At 35.5% G+C, this 19,389-nt stretch overlaps 3 protein-coding genes and 1 long non-coding RNA gene across 4 annotated transcripts; 3 read left to right on the top strand and 1 right to left on the bottom strand.

The window, feature by feature from the left end:
- The first annotated feature begins 2,643 nt into the window (after nucleotides 1-2,643).
- Nucleotides 2,644-5,765, top strand: hoxd11a (homeobox D11a). Its single transcript, XM_088605220.1, has 2 exons — nucleotides 2,644-4,432; nucleotides 5,013-5,765. The coding sequence occupies exons 1-2, from the start codon at nucleotides 3,817-3,819 to the stop codon at nucleotides 5,243-5,245; spliced, it is 849 nt and encodes a 282-aa protein (XP_088461346.1). The 5' UTR covers nucleotides 2,644-3,816; the 3' UTR covers nucleotides 5,246-5,765.
- A 5,056-nt stretch (nucleotides 5,766-10,821) lies between these two features.
- hoxd10a (homeobox D10a) lies at nucleotides 10,822-13,632 on the top strand. The gene is made up of 2 exons (XM_088605219.1): nucleotides 10,822-11,722; nucleotides 12,796-13,632. The coding sequence occupies exons 1-2, from the start codon at nucleotides 10,984-10,986 to the stop codon at nucleotides 13,068-13,070; spliced, it is 1,014 nt and encodes a 337-aa protein (XP_088461345.1). The 5' UTR covers nucleotides 10,822-10,983; the 3' UTR covers nucleotides 13,071-13,632.
- Nucleotides 13,633-15,134: 1,502 nt separating this feature from the next.
- On the bottom strand, nucleotides 15,135-16,635 carry LOC148649067 (uncharacterized). Its single transcript, XR_015926284.1, has 2 exons — nucleotides 16,294-16,635; nucleotides 15,135-15,464 (listed from the first exon to the last, which is right to left on the bottom strand). It is a non-coding gene; the product is annotated as an uncharacterized LOC148649067 (long non-coding RNA).
- hoxd9a (homeobox D9a) lies at nucleotides 16,627-18,097 on the top strand. Its single transcript, XM_088605218.1, has 2 exons — nucleotides 16,627-17,263; nucleotides 17,606-18,097. Exons 1-2 carry the CDS (start codon nucleotides 16,714-16,716, stop codon nucleotides 17,848-17,850), a joined length of 795 nt encoding a protein of 264 aa, XP_088461344.1. The 5' UTR covers nucleotides 16,627-16,713; the 3' UTR covers nucleotides 17,851-18,097.
- The last annotated feature ends 1,292 nt before the right edge of the window (nucleotides 18,098-19,389 follow it).

The following is a 19,389-nucleotide window of genomic DNA, read 5'->3' as shown; positions in this document are numbered from 1 at the left end:
GTATCACAGATATTATATCTACACGAAAAATGCATACTAAACATTATTTTAATCGATTCGGTTATTGTGTATTATTCCTGCTTTCCAGTATTATGTCCGACTGTAGCTGGGAGTTAAATCTTAGTATTAAATTATTGTTTTTAACTGTTTCTACCCTTTGAATGCCTTGTGGATACACGAATGCAAGTGTGTTTTAGTAATGGATACAATTATTTTAAAGATAATCAAATTAAATATATTTTTAAACGAAACAAATTCTAAGCACAAGTGTTGTAATGTATTTTTTTTTCTTATTGGGTGTCTTTGAATTTTTTTTTCCAATCAAATAACATCTTCGTATCTATGTGTGTATGAACATTTCTAGATGGGACGAACGCCTACATATTTCCATACATGTAAATAGCATGTAAACGGTTATCATAAAAAAATCCTATTCCGTTTAAAAAACAAAAGAGCAAAGATAACATTTATAGCTATGGGTGCACATTGAGATACAAACGAAGGCCATATTCTAACAGACAAAGCAACCACGAACAAACATATAACATCATTAAACAATGTGCAAGTTATAAAAGACGGGACATGACGTAGTTGTCATGCACCTCTGTCATGGAAAAGCGTAATTTTAGCTGCATAATTGTGAAATGAAAAAAATTGAGACAGATTTTCTATCATGGGGTCTCTTAATGTGAACTGCCAGACGGCGTCTGTTCATGTTCTCCAGATACTGGGGGCGCCATAACAAAGTTAAGGTCAAGTTAGTGTCTTATCCTGTAGTGAAAAAAAATGGCGAGTACACCTTGCCTTGTTTTTACTGACAACCCAGTTTTTAAACCTGCCTCGTGTGTCATGAAAATCTGACTCAGTGCCCCAGGTGTAGATCCAATTCTAATCCTTCTGTAGAAAAGTCTTTATTATAATTTATTAATAATATGATTAATTATTATTATGTGGTATAATTCATTCAAAATTATTAAATAATTTCTCAAATGAAAACACAACAAGTATCCAGTATCTTTTGTGCTTCTTGTACGTTATTTAAAATAATACAGATCACTGCTGTTACTAGGATTGCTTTGGTAAATGTGTATATGTAGGTGACCTGACTACTTGAAATAGGTAATTGCACACGTTTAATATCCTGGTTCTGGCAAGTAGATAATTAGAAATAACTTGATTTCATCTTGTTACTTTTGTAAAAATAAATAAAGATGAAAATCAACTGTGCCTCTTACAGTTCCAGTTCAGATTTTATAAGTAGATGAATACATTAATGTTGAAAACTAACCACGAGTATCCTTGAGAGCAATGGACACGCGCGCGCACACCCATCAGTATGGGTAGTTTTTACAATTGCTTTAACTACATTTCCAGTTATTGCTCCCATCTTCATTCTCCTCACGTTCTCACAACCAATTTCCAACCTATTAATTATGAATACATTCGTTGTTTCTATGGGAAAATACAGAACCGCATTCCGCGGCTATCACAAATAGTTGATGTGCTTCTTGTGAACGGGTTACTTTAATCTGCCTGAATTGTATTTCGATTGAGTCGGATTTAATTTAGTGGATTTGAACAAAAATGAAGCCCAGTTCGGAAATCTTCTTCTAACAGCCCTGTTGCCTTTCGGTTACTAACGAGCACGTCGCGGGATTTCCAGGCATAATTATTTCTGAAAGCATTAATCAAAGTAATTAAACAACTATTAAATAGTTTAAGTATATAATAGTGACTGTGGGTATCAGTTAAGCAAATAAACAACCGCAGTTTCTACAGTCTAATTGTTCTTCCAATGTGTTTCAGGGCCAGGGGTGTATTTATGTATTTTACAATTTTTAGCAATTGCAAAAAGGCTCCGAAATAACAAATATAATATACGAATAATAAAAAATAGATAAAATAAAACAGCACAAAATAAAAAACGACTTTTGTCGCTTTTGAAGGTATTTATTTATCAGGCACAATTTATTAAAAATGTGCGCGTATACGCATCTACATTTTTTATTCGATTTCGCTCCAATCAGTTGTCTCCAATCAAGACAAAATCACTATTCTGCTTGCTAAAATCTAGAGGGTTTCAGTCAGGGTTTCGTTTTATCTGTTACGCATAGTTTAAATAATTATTTTGGTTCATTGGTTTCCACCTCCTTAAGAAGCTGTTTTCCTCCAACTTCAACTCAAAATATCCTTTCTTGTCATGCACTTAAACTAGAACGCTTCCTTTTGTCTGAGCAATAAACTCGTTTGAGGGCTGACGGTTATTGTTGATTGTGGGTTGCGCATCGTCTCAGACCAAAGACGTTCAAAGCCAGGAGACTTGTTTTGTACTTGGCAGTGCGACTCCATTTCCAGCTATTCTGATACTGAACTCCCGGCGGGTAATTGCTGCGTTGATTTCGGAATTCTGGGAAAACTAACCCAATTTTATCAAGATTATATAACTCCAGCATTTAACGAAGGGTAAAGTACATTGGGGGTAAAGTACATTTTCCTGTTTTGTGTGACTGGAAACAGAAATTGCCTACCTAGAATGCTTAAAACAACAAAGTTGTTTATATTGATATATTAACGTGCGTTTACTATAGTAACCGATATAATATAAATCAGGTTTCCACTTTATCTTTGTACATGCTCTTGTTTTTGATGAGTGAGAGTTGCATTTTAATTTTATAAATACATGTTTAAGTGTTGTGTACGATATTAATACATACTGTATAAATACCGTAAATAATTCTGTGATATATCGTAAACAATAGTATTTTATATGACAATGACTTATATATTCTGTCCGAAAAAGGGGGGGGGGGGGTAGTCAGAATGTATGTCTTTCAGGGAACACAAGCTTCATCTGTTTTGTTATTTACGAATATTTCCGTTCTCTAGAAATTAATTTCACCAATTTATTTCACTATATGTAAAATATAATAGAGTTTATGTTATCATAACACAAAAAGTAATGCATTTCTTTTGCTTGTTAACAAATTGTTTAGCAACATTGGGTATCTGAAAAGATTTGTGGGTTTAGTAAGATCCTTATGAAATACAAAAATGTTGGGATATATTTTCATGTGGAATTCTTAATAGTACAGCTGCAGTAGAAATTATGCCATTCTTGAAGTATGTTCATGCTATCTGTAGAAATGAATAGCAAATGTCCTAAAGACTGGCACATACCTTTCACGTTTCTGTAGTTGTTTTTAAATAATTCAGAAAGGAAGGTATTATTTGAATTTTGCTTTATACTTAAAACTGAAATGTCTTCCCATTTTGATAAGCAATCCTATATATAATACAAGACTAACGACGTTTTATTAAGTAGTATGCTGGACAAAAGTATTTCAAAACACATGACTGATATTTTTATAAAGTTTTTATCTCATATACTGTTCTACCTAAACAGAAATTTACAAAATATTTAGCAAGGGCGTAGCCTTTGGACTGGAGAAATGGGCAAAGTTTTGCTAAAAATCCTCATCTTTTTTTATTTCTGGGATTGTTTACACCATCTTAATTCGTGGAAAAAAATGTAAGACTTAGATTGGATTTTCTGCAAGATCAGGCAACCAATGAACTCACTGGTACGCTCGCATACGGGTTGCTTAAGATACTTCTTAATGACTGATATTGATATATGGTAATTTCTTTACTGGATCACATGACACAATTACCTCAAGAATCGATCAAGATGAATTGCACGTCAGCTTACGTTTCCGACTTTTTTCCCCTCTCGGGTCCTGTCCACACGCCTATAGTGCAATAGATGGACAAAGTTTAACACACTCAACACTGCTACTCACAAAGCGAGAAGAAGAAATGACGGAGTATGATGATCGCAGCAACTGTGCGTCAAATATGTATTTGCCGAGTTGCACCTATTATGTATCAGCGCCCGATTTTTCGTCTGTCTCTTCGTTTTTACCTCAGACTACATCATGTCAAATCAATTTTCCTTATTCTTCTAATATAACACAAGTGCAACCTGTTCGAGAAGTTCCTTTCAGAGACTATGCTCTGGATCATCCAACTAAATGGCCTTACAGGAGCAATTTCGCTTCCTACTATTCAGCGGACGAGATAATGCATAGAGATCTACTCCAGTCGCCGAGCAGGACGGAAATGATATTCAAAAATGACTCCGTCTACAGCCATCACGGCAGCTCAAATCCTTCAGGTAATTTCTTCACCAGTGTTGGCAGAAATGGAATTCTTCCTCAAGGGTTTGATCAGTTTTTCGAGACTGGAAATACTCATCCCGAGAAGTCCAACTCCGACCACTTCAAACAAAAAACAGAGCCCAGTTTCCCCGGAGATGCTGGGAGCAACAGACTGACTTCGGATAGTTCACAGCAGAAGAAACAGGATCCAGCTGAAAACATCGAGGACGATTCCTCTTCATCTAACTGCGCGGAGGAGAAAAACATCGCCTCAAGTAAGTATAAGAATTGAATCGGGGTTATAGAGGACATGTCTAGTACTTTGTCGGGCTGATTTTACGTGCAACTTTATAAGCATGCAAAGGTTTTTATATACCCTATAAGATTTGCTTTACTGTTGTAAAAATATTTACGATGGGAAAACAATTTAGGTGGGCTTCACCGATATTACTAATACATATTGCTTCTCAAAACACTATTTAATGGGCGTTTTAAAATATGTCGCAAGACATGTGCGAATTTTTACATTAAGGAAATAAGCCTTAACACCTAATAATATATATTTCTCTGTAGAAATGTATTCTGTAGAAATTCGAGCCACATTTTCTTTAACGATATGATTTCCTCCTCACTTTTAATAATGTGTATTGAATATTGTATTGTCTCTATACAGACATACAGAGGTTATATATATATATGCTATGGATAGACAGATACATGCATACAAAGACATAAATTGTGTTGGGTTATGAGACGTAATGAGCCTTTTTATACTGATTAATTCATTTCATTTTACTTTTAAAATAATTGCATTTTCTATGGCGACCATTGATTTTGATACACTTTCTTTCTTAGGTTCTTTGAAGTCGAGAAAGAAACGATGTCCATATTCCAAATACCAGATTCGAGAACTTGAACGAGAGTTCTTTTTCAACGTGTACATTAACAAAGAAAAGCGCCTGCAGCTGTCCAGAATGTTAAACCTAACAGATCGACAAGTGAAAATCTGGTTCCAGAACCGAAGAATGAAAGAAAAAAAGCTCAACAGGGATCGGTTACAGTATTTCACTGGAAACCCTTTATTCTGACAATTTGAACCCTGATGAAAGCGCACATACTGCCTGTACCTCCAAAAATGGGATTGGTTTTATTTGTTGCGGCATCCTAAATACAGGATTTTAAGAACACGACCTTTCAACTCAGCTAAGTACTTTGAAAATTAAAACCTGACTTAATTCTATTTCCTATGCAAACCTCAGAGCGTGTGGTACGAGCAGGTTAACACTTTTACCTCGAGACGGAAGCGGATTCATTACCCAGATTTTAATTTAATTGATTCTGAATTTCTCTCAAGCAAACAATTAAGTAATGACAATCCACGTGTTATGTCTTTGATAAAAAGCTGGTGAACGCCGGTCTTTGTATTATTGTTGTGTATTCTGTTTTCTATTTATTTTATCGATTTATTTCATTGACCATCTTGCAACAAGAGACATTTATGTTCATGGCAATGCCCAGTGTGTACTTTTATTATGGTATGTAAACATTTATTTCATTGACGCATGTGACTTGTACAAAATTATTAAAATAAAGTTTAAAGGAGGATTATTTAAGATGTGTGAATCAGCCGAAGCACCGGCTGCAACGACGGTCACTCCACTACACACACTTTTTCAAAGCAACTTTTTGAAACGGTTCATTTACTTCACGCGTAATGCAAGACAGCACTAGGCTGTGTGGCAAAACGTCAGTAGCTTTAACGTACGGAAGAAACAAGGGTGTAACAAACGTGTTTGAAGTTCAATATTATGAGTAAAAAAGAGGAACAAAACAGCACGTAGGTGAATATTCCCGATCTGTGGAAGTTAGTTGGCCTACATTAATGGCAGAAGTCTTCCCCCTCTATATTGTTGTGGCAGTGAAGCTATTTACAAAACCTTGAACCGTCTAGACAATACAATAAAGACCCTAGTTGTAAATGGCTAAATTGGGGGTTATTGCACCTTCTGGTCACTCCAAAAAGACCTTCCGTATTCGGCTCACTCTAAGAACCCGAGGGGATGAAGAAAAGCAGGCTCACATTGCGAAACGTAAACGGAAATTTAGACACAACGTCTGGATATATGCATCGAATCACGTGAAACGGGGGATCGAAGTCTCCGGTCTCCAGACAGTAATTGCATACAAATGAAAATCCCCGTATCGTCGATAGGCACGTCTAAGAACAAAGGCGGATTCGAATATTAGGTTTCATAACGAGGGACATTTTTCAGAACTTATAAGTTGGCAACATTTTTTAGAATTTGTCTTTGAACTTCCGTAACGTCAAGGTCGTCACCTTTAACCCTTCTGAAAAGTAGGCGCCTTTTGGCTGTTCTCGTAGTTAGACGACTCCCTCCGAACAATATCTGCACTGCAGCTAAGGGCGTCCGAATTGCGTGATAACGGCGTGTCCCGACGGATTGAAGTGCACAATCTTTACAACAGTAATACAGTCTTGCCAAGAGAAGTCTGATTTCATATGGTTACCTTCAGTTAAGGATAAAAGCACGTTTTTGACAACGAACTCTGCCATTATTTCATACTACTGACTGTCAGTATGAAAAACCGTCATTTCCAACCCGCACACAAATGGAACATGAGTGTTGTCAATTCACAATACAAATTTTAAAAGTTTATTTTCTTTTTCATATTATGCACGGCATAGCACTAAACCAACACGTGACAACGAAGAATATTTGTGGTAGCGTGTGCGCTTACGTGTATTTCTGTTGATAGGTTTTTGCAGATGTGAGCCATCTTAATTTCGAAAAACTCATTTGTTTTCATGTATTTAATGTTTTGTAGCACGTAAAACACTTATATTTTTAACTAGAGGCATTTTTTTTTGCCCAATCCAACATATTTTGGTGCAAAATAATGGAGTAATGGATGTAAATGATTTGAATGGTTTCAAAGAAATGTGGCAGGTTTGGAAACGGAACAAATGATTGTCAGCGCACAGGAAATGTTTGTAAAATACACGTATCCCTTGTAAGTAGCTATGGTCGTGAAGGTAGAGATCCTGGCTACACACGAAGAGACGCACACAAACAAAAAACTGGACAGAAAAATCAGAAGGAAAAATAGGTGATCAGAATTTATGTCCCAGTGTGTGCTAAATAGAAGTAAGAAACTACTACAAAATAGGCCTAAGTAAGCTTTGCAATGTACATCTTTGACTAAGAAGTACCAAGTTTATTTTTACAGCATATTGAGTCAATTGAGCTTTGATATTTAACAGGGTTTTTGTTTTTGCTTTAAATAGTATTTTACCCACGTTTTTTTGCAGCAGGCTCTCGTAAACTGCTGCTATATATAGAAGTCAATATTTATTTTATCCACACGAGGGCGTGCTTCCAGCGAAATTAATAATCTGAAATAAAAGAACCCCCTTTCTATTATTATTATTATTATTATTATTATTATTATTATTATTATTATTATTATTATTATTATTATTATTATTATGATGTTTGGTGCTTGGTGTTTGGTGGTTGGTGATTTGTCTAATAGGAATTATTCTACCATAACACGGATGAGGTTCTTTGTGCTGTATTTTGTGCTATATTGCAACCGGTATTTTCATTTCTGTCTGAAGAACCCCGGCTGTTTTTTAGCTTCTTTTAAAACAGGGTTACCCTGTATCGTTTCGATCTGTATTGAGCCATTTTTGAGCAGTCTCTAAGCTTGGTGACATTAAAAACATGAAAGACACCTCAGCGTTTTTCCCGTTAACACGAAACTAAAACATAAACTTATAAGTTGCAAAATTCTAATACATTAACCCGTATAAACACTTTAACATACAGGTAATATGCCTTAAGTTTATTTCTCAAGACTAAATATTATTAGGGAATGTTTTGAGGCGAGCTACAAAGTACATACCGGTGTATTTGAAGGACATTGGGCGCCGCTGTTTAAAGGCCTTTTTGAATTATAACTTATTTAAAATAACCTTTTTTAATTCCGAAAATGATTTAATTTCATTACGTTAATTGATACTAAATGCTGTTTTACGTACGCCTAAGTTAATATCTTTATTTCGGCATTAATATTATTTTCAATAACAAGTTATTTTTAAAAGGATTACATTTAAAACAAATCTATATTCTCTTAAGAGCACCAAGACGTCAGCCCCACCGGCGTCAATTTTTAGAATAAGGAAAAATTAATCCAACAAGAAATTAAAAGCAAGCACACGGAGGCATTAGCCAATATTTGCCCGTCAACGAAGTCCTACACGATAATGCACGTCTATTCAAAATCGATTATTTTTTTAAATATTTATGCATATGATTTTCGTTTAAATAATTTAAATGAGTACAATATCTGAAACGAAATGCAAAAAACAAGAAATTATACTGTTCTAACATTCAAGAAAAATGTATCCTGTTTCCTATATATACATCCTATTATTTTCTATTTAAGAATCTAATTGTAGATGTGGTTTTTTTCGATGGTATTTGGATGGGTAATCCCGAATGTGCAGACAATGCACATTGTATACACACTGTTTAGGAATTATTTATATTGAAAATAAAAGTTACTGTTGTTGTTGTTTTGGTCAGCAAGACGCATAAGGTACTTTTAATTTTCGAGAAAAGCATTTTATTTCATTGGAAGGAAAATGTTGAATTCACCACACGAGGAGCGTTACGTATTCGTTGCGTTAACAATATTAATGTGGAAAATCAAACTAAAATGTATTCAACAACGAGAAGCTGACTTTGTTATTTTTTTCTAACGTTTTTTTTCCCATAGTGACCCTTCATTTTCGATTTGCAAAGGAATTTCGACACTGTAATGAACTTCTAGTAGTTTCACATGTGTCTGATTTTTTTAAACCTTTGGCACGACCTACACTCTCCTACATTTGTTTTAAAAGTGTTTCCTCTGTCATTAGTATTGTTATCTGAGGTTAACTTTAAGCCATGGTTATTAAATTGTTGGTCGTGTATCCTTCTGTAGTTTATGATATGGGTAGGCGTTGAGTAATAAAGAATTCAATCTTGGCATCAGTTCAGAAGTATTTTAAAACCTCAGCACATCATAGCGTTCTGCACTGGGACACTGGGGCAATTTATTTTTTTAAGTTGAAACTAAACAGTGGTTTCATCTGGACTTTGTATATTATTTATTATCTCTGTACTTTTGCTCTGCCCAGTTTGCCGATTAAGAAGAGAAAACCCTCGTCCACTTAAAGAATGTTTTTTTTTTTTATGTTCGCACTCCGAGGAACACTAAGAAAAAAAAAACTAGGAGGAAATTTAACTGGGTGTTGTGCGATTTTAACCACAAAGCACGTGGTGAAAACTCAACCCAGTATTTGTGCCAGTGTCTAATTTTGGGTTGTTGTAATGCTAATTTAAATTTATTTTTCTTACGTGACACCTTTTCAGAAACGTGAAGGTAATGCTTTGCACGCATAGCGTACATTTTTGCTATACGTCCGCAATGCATCAAAGAATTTAAGAATAATAATATGATAGTTTATAAAGAACTGCAACAAGTATAGTTTACAATATATTGCCTATTTGGGGATATGCATATATTAAGATGCACGTAATGCAGAAGTACCATTGTTATCATTCTCTGCAAAAGCACTTAAAAACACACACTCACAATCTTTTAAAATATTGATTGAAATAATTTGCTGCTTTAGGTGTGGCGTTCAATCTAATTTAAATTGCGCTACGAATATAGAAAATCGGGCTTTTCACGTCCGAATGCAAAATTGTATCTTACTAGACTTAGCTTTTTGTTTCCTTAAAACAGTCAAGCCATCTCTTCAGAGAAATCAATATGATATATTTCAATAATCCATAAGGTGAACACCATTTTGTGAATTTTAAGCTATTAATCTTATCTTTTACAAAGTCACAATTGATTTCTTCATAAAATAAGCTGAACGTGTGCTTTAACTAGGGGTATAATTCTATGAAAGCTTCAAGTGCAGAAAATTACATGGAAGCTCTGGAATGCAGATGAGAAATATATTGATCGGCCTGATTCTCCTTAATATGTTTTAATAAATTCAGCAACCTTTGATACTCCGGAAGTGTCTGGCACAAATGCTTTTACTTAGTCTATAAAAGCAAATGTATATTCACTTCAGAATTATAACAGAAATGGCGGAGTTCACAGAACTATAATAAACGCACTTGCATTCCAAACTATCCCATTCCAAAAGAACAGATTTGTTTATTTTATTTCTTCTTCCCGTTTGTATTCCGTAATACAAATAACATATAAAATGTTCTGTGCCTTTTCCCCATATAATACTTACTACTAACAAAAAAAAACACCAATCTTATTGCATATTCCAAGTAAATGTATCTTGCATTAACACCGAAATAGTATAAGGAACATTTTCAGATTGAACTTGAGGATTTTAAAATGAACAGCTGAAGGTCTGTCTCAAGCATATTTCCTGAACGTTTTCATGAATACATTTCACCGTGCCCTCCACGCGTAAAAACATTATATATTTTTATTTCTTTCGTCAAGTGAAATGTGTTCAGTGCTGGAACAGTCTTTTGTCCGTCTTTAAAATCAATTTCAAGTCCGCGTTCTAGGTGTCGCTGTTGACCACACTTGAGATCCTCATCAAGTTCCACTGCGCCCACGTGACGTTAAAGGAGGCTGCGTCTCAAGGCCATTTTCAAATTTCATTGGTTTGGTTGTCATGTGGTAGCGGAGAGGCATCCCGAGTTACACGGGGATTGTTTTGCTAGATATGTCAGCCTACAAAGGACATCTCTCTCTTCTTTAAAACCTCTCCAAAATGTCCTTTCCCAACAGCTCTCCTGCTGCTAGTACGTTTCTAGTAGACTCCTTGATCGGTGCTTGCCGAACTGATAGTTTTTATTCCAGCAGCAATATGTACATGTCATCCAGCACAGAAATGGGAAGTTATGGAATGCAAACCTGTGGACTTCTGCCTTCTCTCGGCAAAAGGGGGGAAGTTAGCCACCAAAATATGGGCATGAATGTCCATTCCTACATACCTCAGATAGATAACTGGGCAGATCCGAGCAGATCGTGCAGAATAGAGCAACCTACCACCCAACAAATGCCCACTTGCACTTTTCCACCAAATATAAAAGAAGAAAGTAATTGCTGCATGTATTCCGACAAGAGAGCAAAGGTCAACTCTTCAGAAATTCCCGCTTATCCGAGCCTGATTCCCGAATCATGCTCAGTTGATAGTCCCGAAATCCCTGTGCCGGGATATTTTAGACTGAGCCAAACTTACGCATCTGGGAAAAATCAAGAATACAGCAATGCCTCTGAAACGAGTTCAAACACAATCCTGCAACTGAGCAGAGTTAATCCCAAATCGCAACTGTCTACTCTTGCTGAGGTGCAAAAGAAAATAACTGAAATTCCGAATAACCGAGATACCGCCAAGACGCCAACTCCTGTACAGAGCCCAGAACCAAAGTCGAGCTCGCAAGAGGAGAAGAACTGTTCTACTGAAGCGTCTGCCTCCAGCCCAGAAGTACCAGACAAGGACGCTAAAGGTAGGCATAATAAAAGGATTAATCGTGTCGTGGTGTGATACGAACGCGCCAGCATCATAAAACCCAATATAAAACACAAACAACCCTAAAGTCGTAATGTTTAATGAGAGCCTTACTCAAGTTGCAGTAAAACGTGTTAACAGAGTATTTAAATAGTCTTCTCCCTTGCATCCGTGTGTATATAAATGTATCTGTTGGTATGCCTACTTTCAGCTAGACAACATTATATTATCTGCACCTTTTTCCGTTTTCTTCTGGATTTGAACATAAGGTTACCGTATTGTGGTATGATTTCTTTTATATTTTAAACGCACATCCAAATTAAGATACGTACGTAAAAATCGTTTGCTTCAGTGTAACCCGTTTAACAGGATACTTAAACATAATGCTACAGTCGCTGACCTTAAGCTGACTTTATTTGAACTTCTTTATTTTTATTTTTTTCAGGTCGCTGGGTTAATTGCTAGCCAAATTTCACAAAAGAAAAATGTAAAAATTGTTATTTATATGGTTAGAAAGAGAAACGAATAAACAACAAACTAAACGCCTATTTGATATTTTTCATTCTTAAAGGTGCTTCCGATTTGCAGAGTAAAGGTGTAATAATTCACATAACATACAGTATATTGCATAAAATGTGTTTTAAGTTTGATAATAATAAAATTCTAACTATAGCTGCTGGTTACAATAATAATATTTTAGCAGATGTAAAGTGAGTTTTCTTGTTTATGATTCAAATGTTTTTATTGATTCAAAACCCCAATATATAAACATACACAGTACATAAACAGTTAATCATACATATCTAGATGGTCTTATTGTCGCATTGTCGCAGTCAATAACCCGCACTTCCTAAAGAAATATTAGATATAGAGAGAGATGCCTTATCATGTGATGAAATTCGTCTGCAGTCTGATCATTGCCATATGCTTGTTTGTTTTTTTTTCGAAGCTCGTCTGTTCAAATATAAGGGTTTTCCAAAGTAAAGATCAAGGTATTACAACATGTGAAAATAATAATTGCTACTTTTGCTTGTTTTGTTCATTGCGTTTCTTCGTACCTTGTTCTTGCAGAATGCAAAGCTGAAGCACCAACAAGCAACTGGTTAACTGCAAAAAGTGGAAGGAAGAAAAGATGCCCTTACACAAAGCACCAGACGCTGGAATTAGAAAAGGAGTTTTTATTCAACATGTACCTTACTCGAGAGCGCCGTCTAGAGATCAGCAAAAGTGTCAACCTCACCGACAGGCAGGTCAAGATCTGGTTTCAAAACCGCAGAATGAAGTTAAAGAAGATGAGCAGGGAGAACCGAATCCGGGAACTTACCTCCAATCTCACCTTCTCGTGAGGGAGGACATGAATGTACAATCGTTCTTTTTCGTTCTTTGTCAGATGTAAGATGCACTGGGCACTTGGACATCTTGGTTTTTTTTCATATTTGGAAACTGTGACGTGTACCTGCTACTTTTGTTTGAGCTCTTGGTTGTGTTTCATTTCTGGTTTTCTAAAAGTGCCGCATTCTGTAATTTAAATATGTGTTATCACAGGGTATAATACGGACTGGTTTTGTCTCGGGTCTTAAATTATTAAAATGTTGCAGACACCATTGTGGGAAGATTGTTTTTTCGCTGAGTTGAAAAAAAATATCTGTAACCGTACACGAAATACACAGTTTTAAATTCTTATTAGACCATGACTTTGAACATGAAAGCACATCTATTGTTAGTAATTAGAAAAAAACATATAAGAGCATCCACCTTAGAGTAGAATAGTCCCATTTAAGTAAATCTTGAAGAGTTAGAAATGTCCCTGTATAGTAAATGTGGTAAGTACTGTCATCATATGGGTGTAAATCTGATGCATGTTTTGTGGCATGTACACTGCAATAAATTATATATGTACAAAAATGATGTTTTTGATGTCCAAAATATAATTCCTATTCATTGTTTCATTTTAGGAAGCAACCAGTGTAAACGTGTTATTTTTTCACCCAACCATCTGCAACAGCCTAAACACCACAGACAACTAAAGTCATTTACTAAGAAATATATTTATGAAACAGTGTGTTTCTTCCTACAGAAAAAACAACAACACCAATTGTATTGCCTTTTGATTCTGAACCTTTTACATTTAAACGTCTTGTGTTAATAATACCCTTTCGGTCGAGTGCATCCAAAAATATCCCTGTAATTTTTTTAAATCTAATTTTATTTCTACATTTCTCTCCAGGGTCAAATGAGATTAAACTAACTCAACAGCCAGTTTAAAGATACTGCGTTTAATATGTCAGAAATTTCGAAATTTAGAATGAGTGAAATTTCATTTTGAATTGTAGAATTCTCTGTTGAAGTCCCGACAACAGATATGAGATGGGGGAGGGGGTATATTTTAATATTATGCCTAATTGTAAAATAATCCATCCTATAAGGACTTGGTACACGATCACTAATGTCTGAAACATTTGTGCTCTTCTCGAAGAATCTGGTTCTTTGGGAAAAGGACCACAACAATAATTAAAATAATAAGATCATTTTCAGAACAATACGTACAAAATAATATAAAGGCATAAAAACTTTAAAATAAAATAATTTAGACTGTTTGCAAGAATACATTTTTATGAGATCGTTGTTATGAAATTGAATTCTTAGATTAAAATTTCGAATCGGACTCCTGGATTGTAGAAACCGCCGTTACACTACCGCAACATTTGACTAACGTTAATTTAAAACATCGGTTTTGTAAACATGCTACTAAGCAAACGAGGATTAAAGTTTTAGATTACTAGCATTGTAAGTTATTTTCTAAACTTAAATTCTGAATGTTTGCGGTGTAATTCAAAATCTTAATTCGAGTTTTATTTTCACATATTTTAGGTTTCACAGATTCCTTAAAGAAATAATTTGAACATGCGGCATATTACTGAATTTATACGTACAGAAAGCGGTATGCTTTCAGGTTCAAGAAAATTGCTAGAAGAAAAATAAGCTTGAATTAACCTAAATGTTTGTATTTTCTTTAAAAGGTGATTCGTTCTTTACCGATATATTTAAATCTAAAAGAAAGCTTATGGTCGCCGACAATCTTCAGACTTTTAAATTTATCAACAGTTACATGTTCTCCAGTAAGGTCACATAAAGACGAAAGCTCTCAGTAAGAATATAGTAGTCGAATCCCAAAATATTTCACGCACGAAACCAAATTCGAAATAACTGTCCAACGGGGACATAGAATGCTGCTTAAATTAGTCCGCTAAAGGGTTTCGAAAAAATAAACCTTCCTCCGCTCATTGGAAACGAGTAGCCAACCCAACATGTTAAAATTTAAATGGAAACCAGTACTGCGGCAGAAAAACAATCTTGTTGGACCATGTTTGTAAGCACATCTGTATTCCAGAAAGAGTTAGCCTATAAAATGTAAATAAAAACTAATCCCAGTGGGCTTTTTTATTCATGAATGCGTTTGTCAAGGTGAAACCACTAGGCAAGTGAGACCAAACCGCTTCCAAATACAGGAGTTAAAACAGCAATTACACAAAACTCGGTTGACAGTGGAGCGCCTTTTGCAAAGTCAAGCACAAGTTGATCAGTGATCTTTTTGATCTTTGACCGTAAGCTTCATTTGCGACCATTGTCCCGTTTAAGAAGCCTGTAGAACATGTGTTGTGGACTTTATTGTCACTTAAAATGTTTAGTTTCCATTTCAATCCTCTGATTTCGAGTTTAATCATTTTCCACCGGACTATCTGGAGCAGAAGGAGGAGACCAAAGAAAGAAGCAGAATACAGAGTAATAATAATAAAAACCACTGGAGCTGGCAGTGTGAAGCCATACACATTAAATAATCTTTGTAATATGAGGAGGGAAATGCATTTCTATTTTGCCAGGTCTTATGACTTAAATTTATAGCTCTATGTACACAAAAGAATGGACGCATCGTTAAAAATCAATAAAAAACAACCTATAAAAGGCTTGCTCAGAAGCAGACAATTTAAAACACAACTACATTAAGGCTGGTATTAAGAAGTACATTTCCCCCAAGTTTATCCATAAAACCATTAGTATAACAAAAGGGAATATGGAGAACGTAAACTAATTTACATGTCTAATTCAATTTTACTTGTTCGTAAAGGAGAGAGTAGCTGCAATTCGACTCTTGAAATCTTACAAATATTCAGAAAGATCGTACAAGATTCACTCTTCCCCGAAGAAGACTAACCATACATCATTTCAGGGCAGATTCACTTTGTTACGCCAAGAATCCGTTTTATTAAGGGCACATTAATGTATAATCAAATGCACCTCATAAAAATTTTATTGATAGACATAAAAACATTATGGCGGTCTTCTTAATAAATAGAACAGTACACAACAATTATTTTCTATTCCAAATATACAACAACACCGAAACAAATATATACTGTTGCACGTCGTGCAGCACTACAAGAAATTCAAATCTTAAAAATTCTCATAGCAACGGTATTCTTGATTTTATTGCATGTTTTATGTTTACGAGGAGTTACAATTACAGTAGTCTATAAAACATATTTTACAAGCGTAGAGTGTGCGACATACCTTATGACGATTTCTGCTTAGATTTTACACACGTTTTTTAAAATATTTGCTCATAGCACCAGTGCATGACTGCAGGTTATGAAATACCCTAAATGGGTGTATTAATTTGCGCACGTAAAGAAATAGTCCCGACTCTCCCCTGCTGCAGTAAAGGTTAAAACCATCCAGATCCTCCAAACGGCTTACATTTTAAAGTTTTCTTCCTTTCCTAATACTATACTGTTGATGATAGTTGCTCAAAATGCGGAAATTAAGCTTATCGCAATCTGCGGATTGATTTACTCACTGTATTGGTAAATATGATCACGTGATTCATGCAACCAATCACTGGAGATGAAGCCAGCAAAAATACTATGATTGTTCAGAAGGAAGGTATCTATAACAGTGTAACCTTTTATATGACTACGAAGGGCTCCAAAAATGTCGACCACTGGTACACTTAGTAACTATTATGTGGACTCTATAATAGGGCACGAAGCAGAGGACGTGTATGGGGCTCGCTTTGTCCAAGGAGCACACAGCACGACCTCAAGGCCATCAGGTGTAGCAGATAATGCTGATTTTTCGTCCTGCAGCTTTGCCCCCAAGTCCGCCGTCTTTCCCACGTCTTGGTCGTCGGTTCACCCTCAGTCGACAGCCGCAGTATCAGGGATTTATCATCCCTACGTGCACCAGTCTCACCTTGCTGCCACGGACGGCAGATACGTACGGTCCTGGATAGAGCCCCTCTCCAACTCGGTTTCTTTTTCCGGCTTTCATCCAAACCCTCGGCATTACGGGACAAAGCCAGAAAGTTTGCCTTCTAAAAGGACAGAGTGTTCTTCTTTTGAGGCACAAACTCCAACTCTCCCCGACTTCACGAGCGGGGCATTTTCAGAAAGCAAGGTTAAAGGCACCAAAGAAGCCACTGGCAGCGACATTTCGAATCACAGCGAGCCCAAAGAGGACAAGACGCAGCAACTTGACCCAAGTAAGTAAAAGAAATTGCTCTGTGATTTACAGCCCAGAAACTGTACGAGCGGGGTGTGTAAAGCTGAAGGTTTTACAAACCTATAAAACTGTCCAGACGTTTACCATAGTCCAAAAAAAAAAAACCTACACACGGCTATAAATGGTAAATTGTGTACAAAATCTTTAAAATCATTCTGACCACAGTTCACAGTTCTCAGCCCTTGGCGCAGACTATCTTTGTTTCAATGCAAAAGTAAAACTTACATTTAACGTTTTGCAATAGCAAAGGTTTCATAGTTACACCAAAGTACCGATTTTTGTAAGAAGTATTTTATTTAGTTATATTCTTGCTCTGTTTCAGGCAACCCCGCGGCAAATTGGATCCATGCACGTTCCACAAGGAAGAAGCGGTGTCCTTATACAAAATATCAGACATTAGAACTGGAAAAAGAATTTCTTTATAACATGTACCTCACAAGAGACCGTCGATACGAAGTTGCTAGAATTTTGAATTTAACCGAAAGGCAGGTAAAAATCTGGTTCCAAAACAGAAGAATGAAAATGAAAAAGATGAACAGAGAAAAGGGCACTAAGGAGCAACACTGACTAACGCGGGAATGAAAACTGCAGTGCACTGGACTATGTAGTGCTTCATCTTTGATGTAAATGTGGTCACGCCATGTGCTAGAATAAACTTTAATAGGAGCCTGTGTATTAAATATGTCTGTTCCATTTTCTTTGTTAAAAAAAAAACCCTGTGCCCCAAAGAATTGGTTTTGTGGAAGGGTAAAAGTGACATTGTGTTTGTATCTGTTCTTCCTAAAACACGAAATAAATGTTTAACGAGTCTTAATTGGACCACAACATATATTCGACATAAAGATCCAAGAAACGGTAAGATACAGGTATGAAGGTATCCATTAGTGTATCAGCAATGATGCCGTTGAATAATTATTTTTTCAGTAGGCGAATGTATTTCAGGATTTACAGTAGCTAATTCTTTTTTTTAATTATTATTATTGCTCGCTATTGATTTTTCCCGAGAAAAGAAAACAAGACTTTAAAGCATACACAAGATTAGCTCTAATTGTTTTAAAAAGATTCCAAAAAATGCTATAGGACGATTTTTAGACAATACAAATGTTCTCTGATATGTGAGTATGTGGCCAGAAATTGTAGTATGAAGGTCTGTTCGACTGCAGATATGTTAATGATTAAATTAAATAATTAAATGTTCTATGTAATTAATTTTTTTGTATTAAAAACATACCAGCTCACAGCAGGACCTGTTTCGTAAAATATGAAAAGCTTTCATTTTATTATTATAGGAAGAAAAATAATTTTATTCAGGTAATATAAAATGTAACTTATTTTTAAGTTGTCAGGAAACTATTAACGATTGCATGCGCTGTAATATATGTGTTTAAAGTGTGTTCACATAGCGTCTGAATAACAAGAAATGTACAGCGAACTATCATTTTGCCTTGAACTGGTTGGTCTGCAATTTATTAAGAGAATGAAAAACATATGTACGTGCGAACGTTTACTCAAGAAAGAAAGCACAAGCCATACACTGATTGTGGGCTATTAGAAAACATTTAATGTAAGTTACTTTTCGTAAATGTACATATCAGTTTGGAACAAGTGTGAAACATATACAGAGCATACCGAAGAATTAGCTTCGCACTTGTGTTATGGCGCTCGAAGTTAATTTCGTGATCTGTTCAATACAGGAAAAAAATGACCAGGCTGAAGTTGCATCTTATTTATGGAATTCCTCTCTGACCGAAAGCGATTTCTATATGCCTACCCAGAAATGGAATAATAATAGTTTAAACATTTTAATATAGGTTATTCGTGAATTCCACTGATTTCATTGTCCTTGTTCAATTTAGTTTCAAAATACATATTCAACAACAGCGACTGAAAAAGTAAACAGTTGCTGGTATTTAACCGCAGTGAGTTCAGTTCACATATGAATAAAGTTCGAAAATTGACAAGCTGCGTTTAATACCTTTAAACCTCAGTTTTAACATTATTATTTTATCTTTGAAAAACCGCAGTCTTAATGCGTAATGGTATGGACCTTTGAGATCTGCTGAAGTTAAATTTGGAACCATTGTTGTAGGATTTCCCACTAATAAA

The sequence above is a fragment of the Lepisosteus platostomus genome, chromosome 14 (assembly GCF_059453375.1).
Source record: "Lepisosteus platostomus isolate fLepPlt1 chromosome 14, fLepPlt1.hap1, whole genome shotgun sequence".
Classification (NCBI taxonomy): domain Eukaryota; kingdom Metazoa; phylum Chordata; class Actinopteri; order Semionotiformes; family Lepisosteidae; genus Lepisosteus; species Lepisosteus platostomus.
Note: the sequence above shows the minus strand (reverse complement) of the source record. Positions and strands in the feature narration are given on the sequence as shown.